The sequence below is a fragment of the Eucyclogobius newberryi genome, unplaced genomic scaffold (genome assembly GCF_026437365.1).
Source record: "Eucyclogobius newberryi isolate DKJ021-1_F unplaced genomic scaffold, fEucNew1.0.hap1 SCAF_553, whole genome shotgun sequence".
NCBI lineage: Eukaryota > Metazoa > Chordata > Actinopteri > Gobiiformes > Gobiidae > Eucyclogobius > Eucyclogobius newberryi.
The window spans coordinates 5,001-18,637 of NW_027316227.1; the positions used below are offsets into that span (position 1 = coordinate 5,001).

At 41.2% G+C, this 13,637-nt stretch overlaps 1 protein-coding gene across 1 annotated transcript in view; it reads right to left on the bottom strand.

Annotated features, from left to right (window-relative positions):
* Positions 1 to 13,637, bottom strand: part of LOC140383813 (macrophage colony-stimulating factor 1 receptor 1-like) — a gene marked incomplete at its 3' end in the record, with an annotated part of 30,428 nt that overhangs the window by 287 nt on the left and 16,504 nt on the right. Inside the window, exons 2-5 of the mRNA XM_072466010.1 lie at positions 11,054 to 11,162; positions 10,179 to 10,375; positions 7,531 to 7,631; positions 1,907 to 2,033 (exon numbers count right to left, since the gene is read on the bottom strand). Coding sequence (XP_072322111.1) covers positions 1,907 to 2,033; positions 7,531 to 7,631; positions 10,179 to 10,209 — 259 coding nt within the window. The remainder of the gene's footprint in view (positions 1 to 1,906; positions 2,034 to 7,530; positions 7,632 to 10,178; positions 10,376 to 11,053; positions 11,163 to 13,637) is intronic.

Here is a 13,637-nt window from a genome sequence, read left to right on the forward strand (position 1 = left end):
CACATGATCATCAACGGGAACCACAGAGAACCACATGATCATCAACAGGAAACCACAGAGAACCACATGATCATCAACAGGAACCACAGAGAACCACATGATCATCAACAGGAACCACAGAGAACCACATGATCATCAACGGGAACCACAGAGAACCACATGATCATCAACGGGAACCACAGAGAACCACATGATCATCAACGGGAACCACAGAGAACCACATGATCATCAACGGGAACCACAGAGAACCACATGATCATCAACGGGAACCACAGAGAACCACATGATCATCAACGGGAACCACAGAGAACCACATGACCATCAACGGGAACCACAGAGAACCACATGATTATCAACAGGAACCACAGAGAACCACATGATCATCAACGGGAACCACAGAGAACCACATGACCATCAACAGGAACCACAGAGAACCACATGACCATCAACGGGAACCACAGAGAACCACATGATCATCAACAGGAACCACAGAGAACCACATGATCATCAACGGGAACCACAGAGAACCACATGACCATCAACAGGAACCACAGAGAACCACATGACCATCAACGGGAACCACAGAGAACCACATGATCATCAACAGGAACCACAGAGAACCACATGATCATCAACGGGAACCACAGAGAACCACATGATCATCAACAGGAACCACAGATAACCACATGATCATCAACGGGAACCACAGAGAACCACATGATCATCAACAGGAACCACAGAGAACCACATGATCATCAACAGGAACCACAGAGAACCACATGATCATCAACGGGAACCACAGAGAACCACATGATCATCAACGGGAACCACAGAGAACCACATGATCATCAACGGGAACCACAGAGAACCACATGATCATCAACGGGAACCACAGAGAACCACATGATCATCAACGGGAACCACAGAGAACCACATGATCATCAACAGGAACCACAGAGAACCACATGATCATCAACGGGAACCACAGAGAACCACATGATCATCAACGGGAACCACAGAGAACCACATGATCATCAACAGGAACCACAGAGAACCACATGATTATCAACAGGAACCACAGAGACCCACATGATCATCAACAGGAACTACAGAGAACCACATGATCATCAACGGGAACCACAGAGAACCACATGATCATCAACAGGAACCACAGAGAACCACATGATCATCAACAGGAACTACAGAGAACCACATGATCATCAACGGGAACCACAGAGAACCACATGATCATCAACGGGAACCACAGAGAACCACATGATCATCAACAGGAACCACAGAGAACCACATGATCATCAACGGGAACCACAGAGAACCACATGATCATCAACGGGAACCACAGAGAACCACATGATCATCAACGGGAACCACAGAGAACCACATGATCATCAACGGGAACCACAGAGAACCACATGATCATCAACAGGAACCACAGAGAACCACATGATCATCAACGGGAACCACAGATAACCACATGATTATCAACAGGAACCACAGAGAACCACATGATCATCAACGGGAACCACAGAGAACCACATGATCATCAACGGGAACCACAGAGAACCACATGATCATCAACGGGAACCACAGAGAACCACATGATCATCAACGGGAACCACAGAGAACCACATGACCATCAACAGGAACCACAGAGAACCACATGACCATCAACAGGAACCACAGAGAACCACATGACCATCAACAGGAACTACAGAGAACCACATGACCATCAACGGGAACCACAGAGAACCACATGATCATCAACAGGAACCACAGAGAACCACATGATCATCAACAGGAACCACAGATAACCACATGATCATCAACGGGAACCACAGAGAACCACATGACCATCAACGGGAACCACAGGTTCTGGTCAGGTTCTTACCCAGTTTAAGTCGGTCTCGTGGAAACTCCCACTGTTGGTCGTACGGAAGCTGAGACGGGTCAACGAAGATGTAGTTGTTTCCATCAAAACTCTCGACGATCTTCCAGCGGATCTCGAACCGAGGTTTCTGTCATTATAGAGAACGTGTTTTAGAGAACGTGTTGGTGGAGAACGTTTTAGAGAATGTGTTTTAGAGAATGTGTTTTAGAGAACGTGTTTTAGAGAATGTGTTTTAGAGAACGTGTTTTAGAGAATGTGTTTTAGAGAACGTGTTTTAGAGAACGTGTTTTAGAGAACGTGTTTTAGAGAATGTGTTTTAGAGAACGTGTTTTAGAGAACGTGTTTTAGAGAACGTGTTTTAGAGAACGTGTTTTAGAGAACGTGTTTTAGAGAATGTGTTTTAGAGAATGTGTTTTAGAGAACGTGTTTTAGAGAATGTGTTTTAGAGAATGTGTTTTAGAGAATGTGTTTTAGAGAATGTGTTTTAGAGAACGTGTTTTAGAGAATGTGTTTTAGAGAACGTGTTTTAGAGAACGTGTTTTAGAGAACGTGTTTTAGAGAATGTGTTTTAGAGAATGTGTTTTAGAGAACGTGTTTTAGAGAATGTGTTTTAGAGAATGTGTTTTAGAGAATGTGTTTTAGAGAATGTGTTTTAGAGAACGTGTTTTAGAGAACGTGTTTTAGAGAACGTGTTTTAGAGAATGTGTTTTAGAGAACGTGTTTTAGAGAAAGTGTTTCAGAGAAAGTGTTTTAGAGAACGTGTTTTAGAGAACGTGTTTTAGAGAACGTGTTTTAGAGAACGTGTTTTAGAGAATGTGTTTTAGAGAATGTGTTTTAGAGAACGTGTTTTAGAGAACGTGTTTTAGAGAATGTGTTTTAGAGAACGTGTTTTAGAGAATGTGTTTTAGAGAACGTGTTTTAGAGAACGTGTTTTAGAGAACGTGTTTTAGAGAACGTGTTTTAGAGAACGTGTTTTAGAGAACGTGTTTTAGAGAATGTGTTTTATAGAATGTGTTTTAGAGAATGTGTTTTAGAGAATGTGTTTTAGAGAACGTGTTTTAGAGAACGTGTTTTAGAGAATGTGTTTTAGAGAATGTGTTTTAGAGAATGTGTTTTAGAGAATGTGTTTTAGAGAATGTGTTTTAGAGAACTTGTTTTAGAGAACGTGTTTTAGAGAATGTGTTTTAGAGAACGTGTTTTAGAGAACGTGTTTTAGAGAATGTGTTTTAGAGAATGTGTTTTAGAGAATGTGTTTTAGAGAACGTGTTTTAGAGAATGTGTTTTAGAGAACGTGTTTTAGAGAACGTGTTTTAGAGAACGTGTTTTAGAGAACGTGTTTTAGAGAATGTGTTTTAGAGAATGTGTTTTAGAGAACGTGTTTTAGAGAACGTGTTTTAGAGAACGTGTTTTAGAGAACGTGTTTTAGAGAACGTGTTTTAGAGAATGTGTTTTAGAGAATGTGTTTTAGAGAACGTGTTTTAGAGAATGTGTTTTAGAGAATGTGTTTTAGAGAATGTGTTTTAGAGAACGTGTTTTAGAGAATGTGTTTTAGAGAATGTGTTTTAGAGAATGTGTTTTAGAGAACGTGTTTTAGAGAATGTGTTTTAGAGAATGTGTTTTAGAGAACGTGTTTTAGAGAACGTGTTTTAGAGAACGTGTTTTAGAGAACGTGTTTTAGAGAATGTGTTTTAGAGAACGTGTTTTAGAGAATGTGTTTTAGAGAATGTGTTTTATAGAATGTGTTTTAGAGAATGTGTTTTAGAGAATGTGTTTTAGAGAATGTGTTTTAGAGAATGTGTTTTAGAGAACGTGTTTTAGAGAACGTGTTTTAGAGAACGTGTTTTAGAGAACGTGTTTTAGAGAATGTGTTTTAGAGAATGTGTTTTAGAGAATGTGTTTTAGAGAACGTGTTTTAGAGAATGTGTTTTAGAGAATGTGTTTTAGAGAATGTGTTTTAGAGAATGTGTTTTAGAGAATGTGTTTTAGAGAACGTGTTTTAGAGAACGTGTTTTAGAGAATGTGTTTTAGAGAACGTGTTTTAGAGAACGTGTTTTAGAGAATGTGTTTTAGAGAACGTGTTTTAGAGAACGTGTTTTAGAGAATGTGTTTTATAGAATGTGTTTTAGAGAATGTGTTTTAGAGAACGTGTTTTAGAGAACGTGTTTTAGAGAATGTGTTTTAGAGAATGTGTTTTAGAGAACGTGTTTTAGAGAACGTGTTTTAGAGAATGTGTTTTAGAGAATGTGTTTTAGAGAATGTGTTTTAGAGAACGTGTTTTAGAGAATGTGTTTTAGAGAATGTGTTTTAGAGAACGTGTTTTAGAGAACGTGTTTTAGAGAATGTGTTTTATAGAATGTGTTTTAGAGAATGTGTTTTAGAGAATGTGTTTTAGAGAACGTGTTTTAGAGAATGTGTTTTAGAGAATGTGTTTTAGAGAATGTGTTTTAGAGAACGTGTTTTAGAGAATGTGTTTTAGAGAACGTGTTTTAGAGAACGTGTTTTAGAGAACGTGTTTTAGAGAACGTGTTTTAGAGAATGTGTTTTAGAGAACGTGTTTTAGAGAATGTGTTTTAGAGAATGTGTTTTAGAGAACGTGTTTTAGAGAATGTGTTTTAGAGAACGTGTTTTAGAGAACGTGTTTTAGAGAACGTGTTTTAGAGAACGTGTTTTAGAGAATGTGTTTTAGAGAATGTGTTTTAGAGAATGTGTTTTAGAGAACGTGTTTTAGAGAATGTGTTTTAGAGAACGTGTTTTAGAGAAAGTGTTTTAGAGAATGTGTTTTAGAGAATGTGTTTTAGAGAACGTGTTTTAGAGAACGTGTTTTAGAGAACGTGTTTTAGAGAATGTGTTTTAGAGAATGTGTTTTAGAGAATGTGTTTTAGAGAACGTGTTTTAGAGAATGTGTTTTAGAGAATGTGTTTTAGAGAATGTGTTTTAGAGAACGTGTTTTAGAGAACGTGTTTTAGAGAACGTGTTTTAGAGAACGTGTTTTAGAGAACGTGTTTTAGAGAACGTGTTTTAGAGAATGTGTTTTAGAGAATGTGTTTTAGAGAACGTGTTTTAGAGAATGTGTTTTAGAGAATGTGTTTTAGAGAACGTGTTTTAGAGAATGTGTTTTAGAGAACGTGTTTTAGAGAACGTGTTTTAGAGAATGTGTTTTAGAGAATGTGTTTTAGAGAATGTGTTTTAGAGAACGTGTTTTAGAGAACGTGTTTTAGAGAACGTGTTTTAGAGAACGTGTTTTAGAGAACGTGTTTTAGAGAACGTGTTTTAGAGAATGTGTTTTAGAGAATGTGTTTTAGAGAACGTGTTTTAGAGAACGTGTTTTAGAGAACGTGTTTTAGAGAACGTGTTTTAGAGAACGTGTTTTAGAGAATGTGTTTTAGAGAATGTGTTTTAGAGAACGTGTTTTAGAGAATGTGTTTTAGAGAATGTGTTTTAGAGAATGTGTTTTAGAGAACGTGTTTTAGAGAACGTGTTTTAGAGAATGTGTTTTAGAGAATGTGTTTTAGAGAACGTGTTTTAGAGAATGTGTTTTAGAGAATGTGTTTTAGAGAACGTGTTTTAGAGAACGTGTTTTAGAGAACGTGTTTTAGAGAACGTGTTTTAGAGAATGTGTTTTAGAGAACGTGTTTTAGAGAATGTGTTTTAGAGAATGTGTTTTATAGAATGTGTTTTAGAGAATGTGTTTTAGAGAATGTGTTTTAGAGAATGTGTTTTAGAGAACGTGTTTTAGAGAACGTGTTTTAGAGAACGTGTTTTAGAGAACGTGTTTTAGAGAATGTGTTTTAGAGAATGTGTTTTAGAGAATGTGTTTTAGAGAATGTGTTTTAGAGAACGTGTTTTAGAGAACGTGTTTTAGAGAACGTGTTTTAGAGAACGTGTTTTAGAGAATGTGTTTTAGAGAATGTGTTTTAGAGAATGTGTTTTAGAGAACGTGTTTTAGAGAATGTGTTTTAGAGAATGTGTTTTAGAGAATGTGTTTTAGAGAATGTGTTTTAGAGAATGTGTTTTAGAGAACGTGTTTTAGAGAACGTGTTTTAGAGAATGTGTTTTAGAGAACGTGTTTTAGAGAACGTGTTTTAGAGAATGTGTTTTAGAGAACGTGTTTTAGAGAACGTGTTTTAGAGAATGTGTTTTATAGAATGTGTTTTAGAGAATGTGTTTTAGAGAACGTGTTTTAGAGAACGTGTTTTAGAGAATGTGTTTTAGAGAATGTGTTTTAGAGAACGTGTTTTAGAGAACGTGTTTTAGAGAATGTGTTTTAGAGAATGTGTTTTAGAGAATGTGTTTTAGAGAACGTGTTTTAGAGAATGTGTTTTAGAGAATGTGTTTTAGAGAACGTGTTTTAGAGAACGTGTTTTAGAGAATGTGTTTTATAGAATGTGTTTTAGAGAATGTGTTTTAGAGAATGTGTTTTAGAGAACGTGTTTTAGAGAATGTGTTTTAGAGAATGTGTTTTAGAGAATGTGTTTTAGAGAACGTGTTTTAGAGAATGTGTTTTAGAGAACGTGTTTTAGAGAACGTGTTTTAGAGAACGTGTTTTAGAGAACGTGTTTTAGAGAATGTGTTTTAGAGAACGTGTTTTAGAGAATGTGTTTTAGAGAATGTGTTTTAGAGAACGTGTTTTAGAGAATGTGTTTTAGAGAACGTGTTTTAGAGAACGTGTTTTAGAGAACGTGTTTTAGAGAACGTGTTTTAGAGAATGTGTTTTAGAGAATGTGTTTTAGAGAATGTGTTTTAGAGAACGTGTTTTAGAGAATGTGTTTTAGAGAACGTGTTTTAGAGAAAGTGTTTTAGAGAATGTGTTTTAGAGAATGTGTTTTAGAGAACGTGTTTTAGAGAACGTGTTTTAGAGAACGTGTTTTAGAGAACGTGTTTTAGAGAATGTGTTTTAGAGAATGTGTTTTAGAGAACGTGTTTTAGAGAATGTGTTTTAGAGAATGTGTTTTAGAGAATGTGTTTTAGAGAACGTGTTTTAGAGAACGTGTTTTAGAGAACGTGTTTTAGAGAACGTGTTTTAGAGAATGTGTTTTAGAGAACGTGTTTTAGAGAACGTGTTTTAGAGAATGTGTTTTAGAGAATGTGTTTTAGAGAACGTGTTTTAGAGAATGTGTTTTAGAGAATGTGTTTTAGAGAACGTGTTTTAGAGAATGTGTTTTAGAGAACGTGTTTTAGAGAACGTGTTTTAGAGAACGTGTTTTAGAGAATGTGTTTTAGAGAACGTGTTTTAGAGAACGTGTTTTAGAGAATGTGTTTTAGAGAATGTGTTTTAGAGAATGTGTTTTAGAGAACGTGTTTTAGAGAACGTGTTTTAGAGAACGTGTTTTAGAGAACGTGTTTTAGAGAATGTGTTTTAGAGAATGTGTTTTAGAGAATGTGTTTTAGAGAATGTGTTTTAGAGAAAGTGTTTTAGAGAAAGTGTTTTAGAGAACGTGTTTTAGAGAACGTGTTTTAGAGAACGTGTTTTAGAGAATGTGTTTTAGAGAATGTGTTTTAGAGAATGTGTTTTAGAGAACGTGTTTTAGAGAACGTGTTTTAGAGAAAGTGTTTTAGAGAACGTGTTTTAGAGAACGTGTTTTAGAGAATGTGTTTTAGAGAACGTGTTTTAGAGAACGTCTCACCTGTTTCCACTTCCAAAGTGCCACAAGCAGCAGCAGCAGCAGGACCCCGCCCACAAAGAACGAGCCAATCAGGAGAGGGTTGAGGAGGGACTCCGGCTCACCTGGATCAGGCACAAGATCAAACTGTCTGAGTGTCTTTGTCCTCCAGAGTGTCTCTGTCCTCCAGAGTGTCTTTGTCCTCCAGAGTGTCTCTGTCCTCCAGAGTGTCTTTGTCCTCCAGAGTGTCTTTATCCTCCAGAGTGTCTCTGTCCTCCAGAGTGTCTCTGTCCTCCAGAGTGTCTTTGTCCTCCAGAGTGTCTCTGTCCTCCAGAGTGTCTTTGTCCTCCAGAGTGTCTCTGTCCTCCAGAGTGTCTCTGTCCTCCAGAGTGTCTCTGTCCTTCATGTGCAGCTCTTCCAGGTTTATACTTCTTATTTAAGAGCTTTATTGTTTTTCCTGGCCAAGAAGGAGGGTCTAAGGACACGGGACGCTGGGACATGTGTCTAAGGACACGGGACGCTGGGACATGTGTCTAAGGACACGGGACGCTGGGACATGTGTCTAAGGACAGGGGACACTGGGACATTTGGCTAAGGACACGGGACAGTGGGACATGTGTCTAAGGACAGGGGACACTGGGACATGTGTCTAAGGACACGGGACGCTGGGACATGTGTCTTATGGACACGGGACGCTGGGACATGTGTCTAAGGACAGAGGACACTGGGACATGTGTCTAAGGACATGGGACGCTGGGACATGTGTCTAAGGACAGAGGACACTGGGACATGTGTCTAAGGACAGAGGACTCTGGGACATGTGTCTAAGGACAGAGGACACTGGGACATGGGACAAAAGCTGAAAATAAAGTCTGTATTTTACTGAACATAATGTTCATTTCACTCTTTTATGACTGTCAATAATAATAATAAATATAGCCGCAAGCGGCAATGATCGGCCCTCGCTACGCCGCCGCCACGCCGCAAGAGGAGGGGGCGTGGCTAACGCGCCCCAATTGTCCTTTTATTACATCTACTGCTGAATCTGTGACGCTGTCACATCTTCTCCCCTTTGTTTTACATCAAAAAGACATTTTATTTTGAATTCTTGGCAAAATGTGCGGCTCTGCCGCACAGACACCGTGACTCTTTGAATAAAAATGTGGATAACTTTTGATGGTCCTGAAGATGAGTCTCACCACATTTCAGGTTAAACGGGCTAAAGCCCTGAGGGGGAGGAGTCTGTGAAAGTATAAAGTGTAAACATGTTCTGGCGATTTCCCCATTGGAATAACATGGGAGGTTTTGGTCATCGCTACGGCAACGACATAACAATTATGACATGAGTCATTGACTTTTTTGATGGGGCCAAAATTGAGTTTTGTGTCAAATTTCATATAATTTCGCAAAACTAAACATTTAACCTCCATATAAAATCTGTAGGGGGCGCTGTGGCGCCAAATTAATTTATTTCACTTCAAGTAGGTTTAGGGCAAAGAGTTTAACAACTGATTATAATTTGACTTAATTCGGACTTTATCTGCGCAAACGCCAGAAATGTTAAATTTGGGAGATTTCTGAAATTCTTGCTACAGTTTGCGGCTTCGCCCAAACCCACAGAGACCGTGACAGGGTCAATGTAATTTGGATAACTTTTGATGTCCCACTCCTCAGTAGCATTTTCACACAATTTCAGCTTTTTAGGGCCAACGCCCTGAGGGGGAGGAGTTTGTAAAAGTTTGGAAAAACTCCAAAGTCATGTTTAGCCATTTTTGAAGCAATATGGCCGACATTTGGTTGGGCGGACGGCGTTGCCGTGATAATATTTTTTACTTCTCTTGTCACCATCTACCTCTGCGCCAAATTTCATGATTCTACCATCAGATTTTTTTTGGGTCATTTCCCATCTCTCAATGCATTTTTGGTACATTTGGGGCTGACGCGCCAATTCTTTTAATTTTAGAAAAAGGAAATAGCCAGAATGTAGAGGCACGATTTTTAGAGGTGTGAACATTTTTGTGACTTTTCGTCAATGTCACTGGGTGAAAAATAGGGGGCGTGTCCCGAGAAGAAGAGAAGAATAATATTCCGATGCGAAAACAATGTTTCCCATTTTCCAAATATCATAAACTATACATTTTCGGAAAGCGCTCGCGCTTTCCTACCTCATGGTGTGGGTCCCTGGTCACTGACGGGTACTTTCGTTCATTTTGAGTGGGCTCCGCCCACTTTGTGTTTTTGGCCCTCAAAACAGTAATAATGTTACATTTTTGCATCACATGTTTATATGAACGGAACATGCAAGAGATGGAACGTATTCATGAGACACTTAGAGCAAATGAGTGCTTTATATGGGGATGACGACCGCTCATCTCAATGTAAAGTGCTCGTTTAGTGCCACTTTTGCACCGGCTTCGTCCGTTTACAACGGTAATGTTCCATTTTACTACAACTAATTAGTCTGCACGGGGCGTGTCTGAGTGAAGGAGTGCGTTAGTGAGTGTTTGGAAGTGGGCGAGCGCTTCGAGCTCGATTTCGTGCCCACGCGCTTTCCTACCTCATGGTGTATATATATATATATATATATATATATATATATATATATATATATATATATATGTTGGTTTGTGCTGCTGCTGTGAGGGTGAAGTGTGGTCACTGTGGAGACTCACGCATCTGCAGCAGGTCACGTGACTTCCCCATGTGATTGACAGCTGAGCACACCACAGTGATGTCATCACCAGGGGATGAGTGCAGGGTCAGAGGTCGCTCAGCTGACTCCTCCCCTCTGTCTTCAATTAGATCCTCAGAATCTTCCAGGTCTCCATCAGTCTGGTCCTCTGAGTCCAGCTCCTCCCCTTCCTCACACCTGGACCCAGTTTAGTCCTGGTTTAGTCCTGGTTTAGTCTTGGTTTAGTCCTGGTTTAGTCCTGGTTTAGTCTTGGTTTAGTCCTGGTTTAGACCTGGTTTAGTCTTGGTTTAGTCCTGGTTTAGACCTGGTTTAGACCTGGTTTAGTCCTGGTTTAGTCCTGGTTTAGTCCTGGTTTAGTCCTGGTTTAGACCTGGTTTAGTCCTGGTTTAGTCCTGGTTTAGTCCTGGTTTAGTCCTGGTTTAGACCTGCTTTAGACCTGGTTTAGTCCTGGTTCAGAAATGGATTAGTCCTGGTTTAGTCCTGGTTTAGTCCTGGTTTAGTCCTGGTTTAGACCTGGTTTAGTCCTGGTTTAGTCCTGGTTTAGTCCTGGTTTAGTCCTGGTTTAGACCTGCTTTAGACCTGGTTTAGTCCTGGTTTAGAAATGGATTAGTCCTGGTTTAGTCCTGGTTTAGTCCTGGTTTAGTCCTGGTTTAGACCTGGTTTAGTCCTGGTTTAGTCCTGGTTTAGACCTGGTTTAGACCTGGTTCAGTCCCTGTTTAGTCCTGGTTTAGTCCTGGTTTAGTCCTGTTTTAGTCCTGGTTTAGACCTGGTTTAGTCCTGGTTTAGTCCTGGTTTAGTCCTGGTTTAGACCTGGTTTAGTCCTGGTTTAGTCCTGGTTTAGTTCCTGGTCTGTACCTGTCGGTGAGCCCGGGGCAGGAGGTCCAGGTGATCGAGGGTCGAGGGAAACCAGATCCTCTACAAACCAGACCAGGGTCCAGCCTCAGAACCTCAGCCACCGGAGGGTCTGCAGCCAACCAATGAGAGAGCAGCAGAGGTCAAACACACCAATGAGAGAGCAGCAGAGGTCAAACACACCAATGAGAGAGCAGCAGAGGTCAAACACACCAATGAGAGAGCAGCAGAGGTCAAACACACCAATGAGAGAGCAGCAGAGGTCAAACACACCAATGAGAGAGCAGCAGAGGTCACACACACCAATGAGAGAGCAGCAGAGGTCAAACACACCAATGAGAGAGCAGCAGAGGTCACACACACCAATGAGAGAGCAGCAGAGGTCAAACACACCAATGAGAGAGCAGCAGAGGTCAAACACACCAATGAGAGAGCAGCAGAGGTCAAACACACCAATGAGAGAGCAGCAGAGGTCACACCCACCAATGAGAGAGCAGCAGAGGTCACACCCACCAATGAGAGAGCAGCAGAGGTCACACCCACCAATGAGAGAGCAACAGAGGTCACACCCACCAATGAGAGAGCAGCAGAGGTCACACCCACCAATGAGAGAGCAACAGAGGTCACACCCACCAATGAGAGAGCAGCAGAGGTCAAACACACCAATGAGAGAGCAGCAGAGGTCAAACACACCAATGAGAGAGCAGCAGAGGTCAAACACACCAATGAGAGAGCAGCAGAGGTCAAACACACCAATGAGAGAGCAGCAGAGGTCAAACACACCAATGAGAGAGCAGCAGAGGTCAAACACACCAATGAGAGAGCAGCAGAGGTCACACACACCAATGAGAGAGCAGCAGAGGTCACACACACCAATGAGAGAGCAGCAGAGGTCAAACACACCAATGAGAGAGCAGCAGAGGTCACACCCACCAATGAGAGAGCAGCAGAGGTCACACCCACCAATGAGAGAGCAGCAGAGGTCACACCCACCAATGAGAGAGCAGCAGAGGTCACACACACCAATGAGAGAGCAGCAGAGGTCACACCCACCAATGAGAGAGCAGCAGAGGTCACACCCACCAATGAGAGAGCAGCAGAGGTCAAACACACCAATGAAAGAGCAGCAGAGGTCACACCCACCAATGAGAGAGCAACAGAGGTCAAACACACCAATGAGAGAGCAGCAGAGGTCACACACACCAATGAGAGAGCAGCAGAGGTCAAACACACCAATGAGAGAGCAGCAGAGGTCACACCCACCAATGAGAGAGCAGCAGAGGTCACACACACCAATGAGAGAGCAGCAGAGGTCACACCCACCAATGAGAGAGCAGCAGAGGTCAAACACACCAATGAGAGAGCAGCAGAGGTCAAACACACCAATGAAAGAGCAGCAGAGGTCACACACACCAATGAGAGAGCAGCAGAGGTCACACCCACCAATGAGAGAGCAGCAGAGGTCAAACACACCAATGAGAGAGCAGCAGAGGTCAAACACACCAATGAGAGAGCAGCAGAGGTCAAACACACCAATGAGAGAGCAACAGAGGTCAAACACACCAATGAGAGAGCAACAGAGGTCACACACACCAATGAGAGAGCAGCAGAGGTCACACACACCAATGAGAGAGCAGCAGAGGTCACACACACCAATGAGAGAGCAGCAGAGGTCACACACACCAATGAGAGAGCAGCAGAGGTCAAACACACCAATGAGAGAGCAGCAGAGGTCACACACACCAATGAGAGAGCAGCAGAGGTCAAACACACCAATGAGAGAGCAGCAGAGGTCAAACACACCAATGAGAGAGCAGCAGAGTTGGTCAGTAGCAGCTCAAACAGAAGCTGAGGTCATTTTAGTTTTGGACAGAGATAAAGAACTGATCATTATAGTTTCAATATCCACGTGAATGTGAGAAACAACTCAGTGTTCTCACTATGCTGGGTTTAGGACAGGCGGCAGTGACAGGAGCAGTGACAGGTGCAGTGACAGGTGCAGTGACAGGTGCAGTGACAGGTGCAGTGACAGGTGCAGTGACATCCAGTCCCACAGAATAAAGTAATAATGAAAAGGACAATATCTGAAAAATCTATCTCAAAATTCAAGGAAATAATAGAACCAATATTCAGTGACATGTCACGTGATCATGTCATGTGATCATGTCATGTGATCATGTCATGTGATCACGTCATGTGATCATGTCATGTGATCACGTCACGTGATCATGTCATGTGATCACGTCATGTGATCATGTCATGTGATCATGTCATGTGATCACGTCATGTGATCATGTCATGTGATCATGTCATGTGATCATGTCATGTGATCACGTCATGTGATCACGTCATGTGATCATGTCATGTGATCATGTCATGTGATCATGTCATGTGATCACGTCATGTGATCACGTCATGTGATCACGTCATGTGATCATGTCATGTGATCACGTGTTGTGATCATGTCATGTGATCATGTCATGTGATCACGTCATGTGATCATGTCATGTGATCACGTCATGTGATCATGTCATGTGATCACGTCATGTGATCACGTCATGTGATCATGTCATGTGATCATGTCATG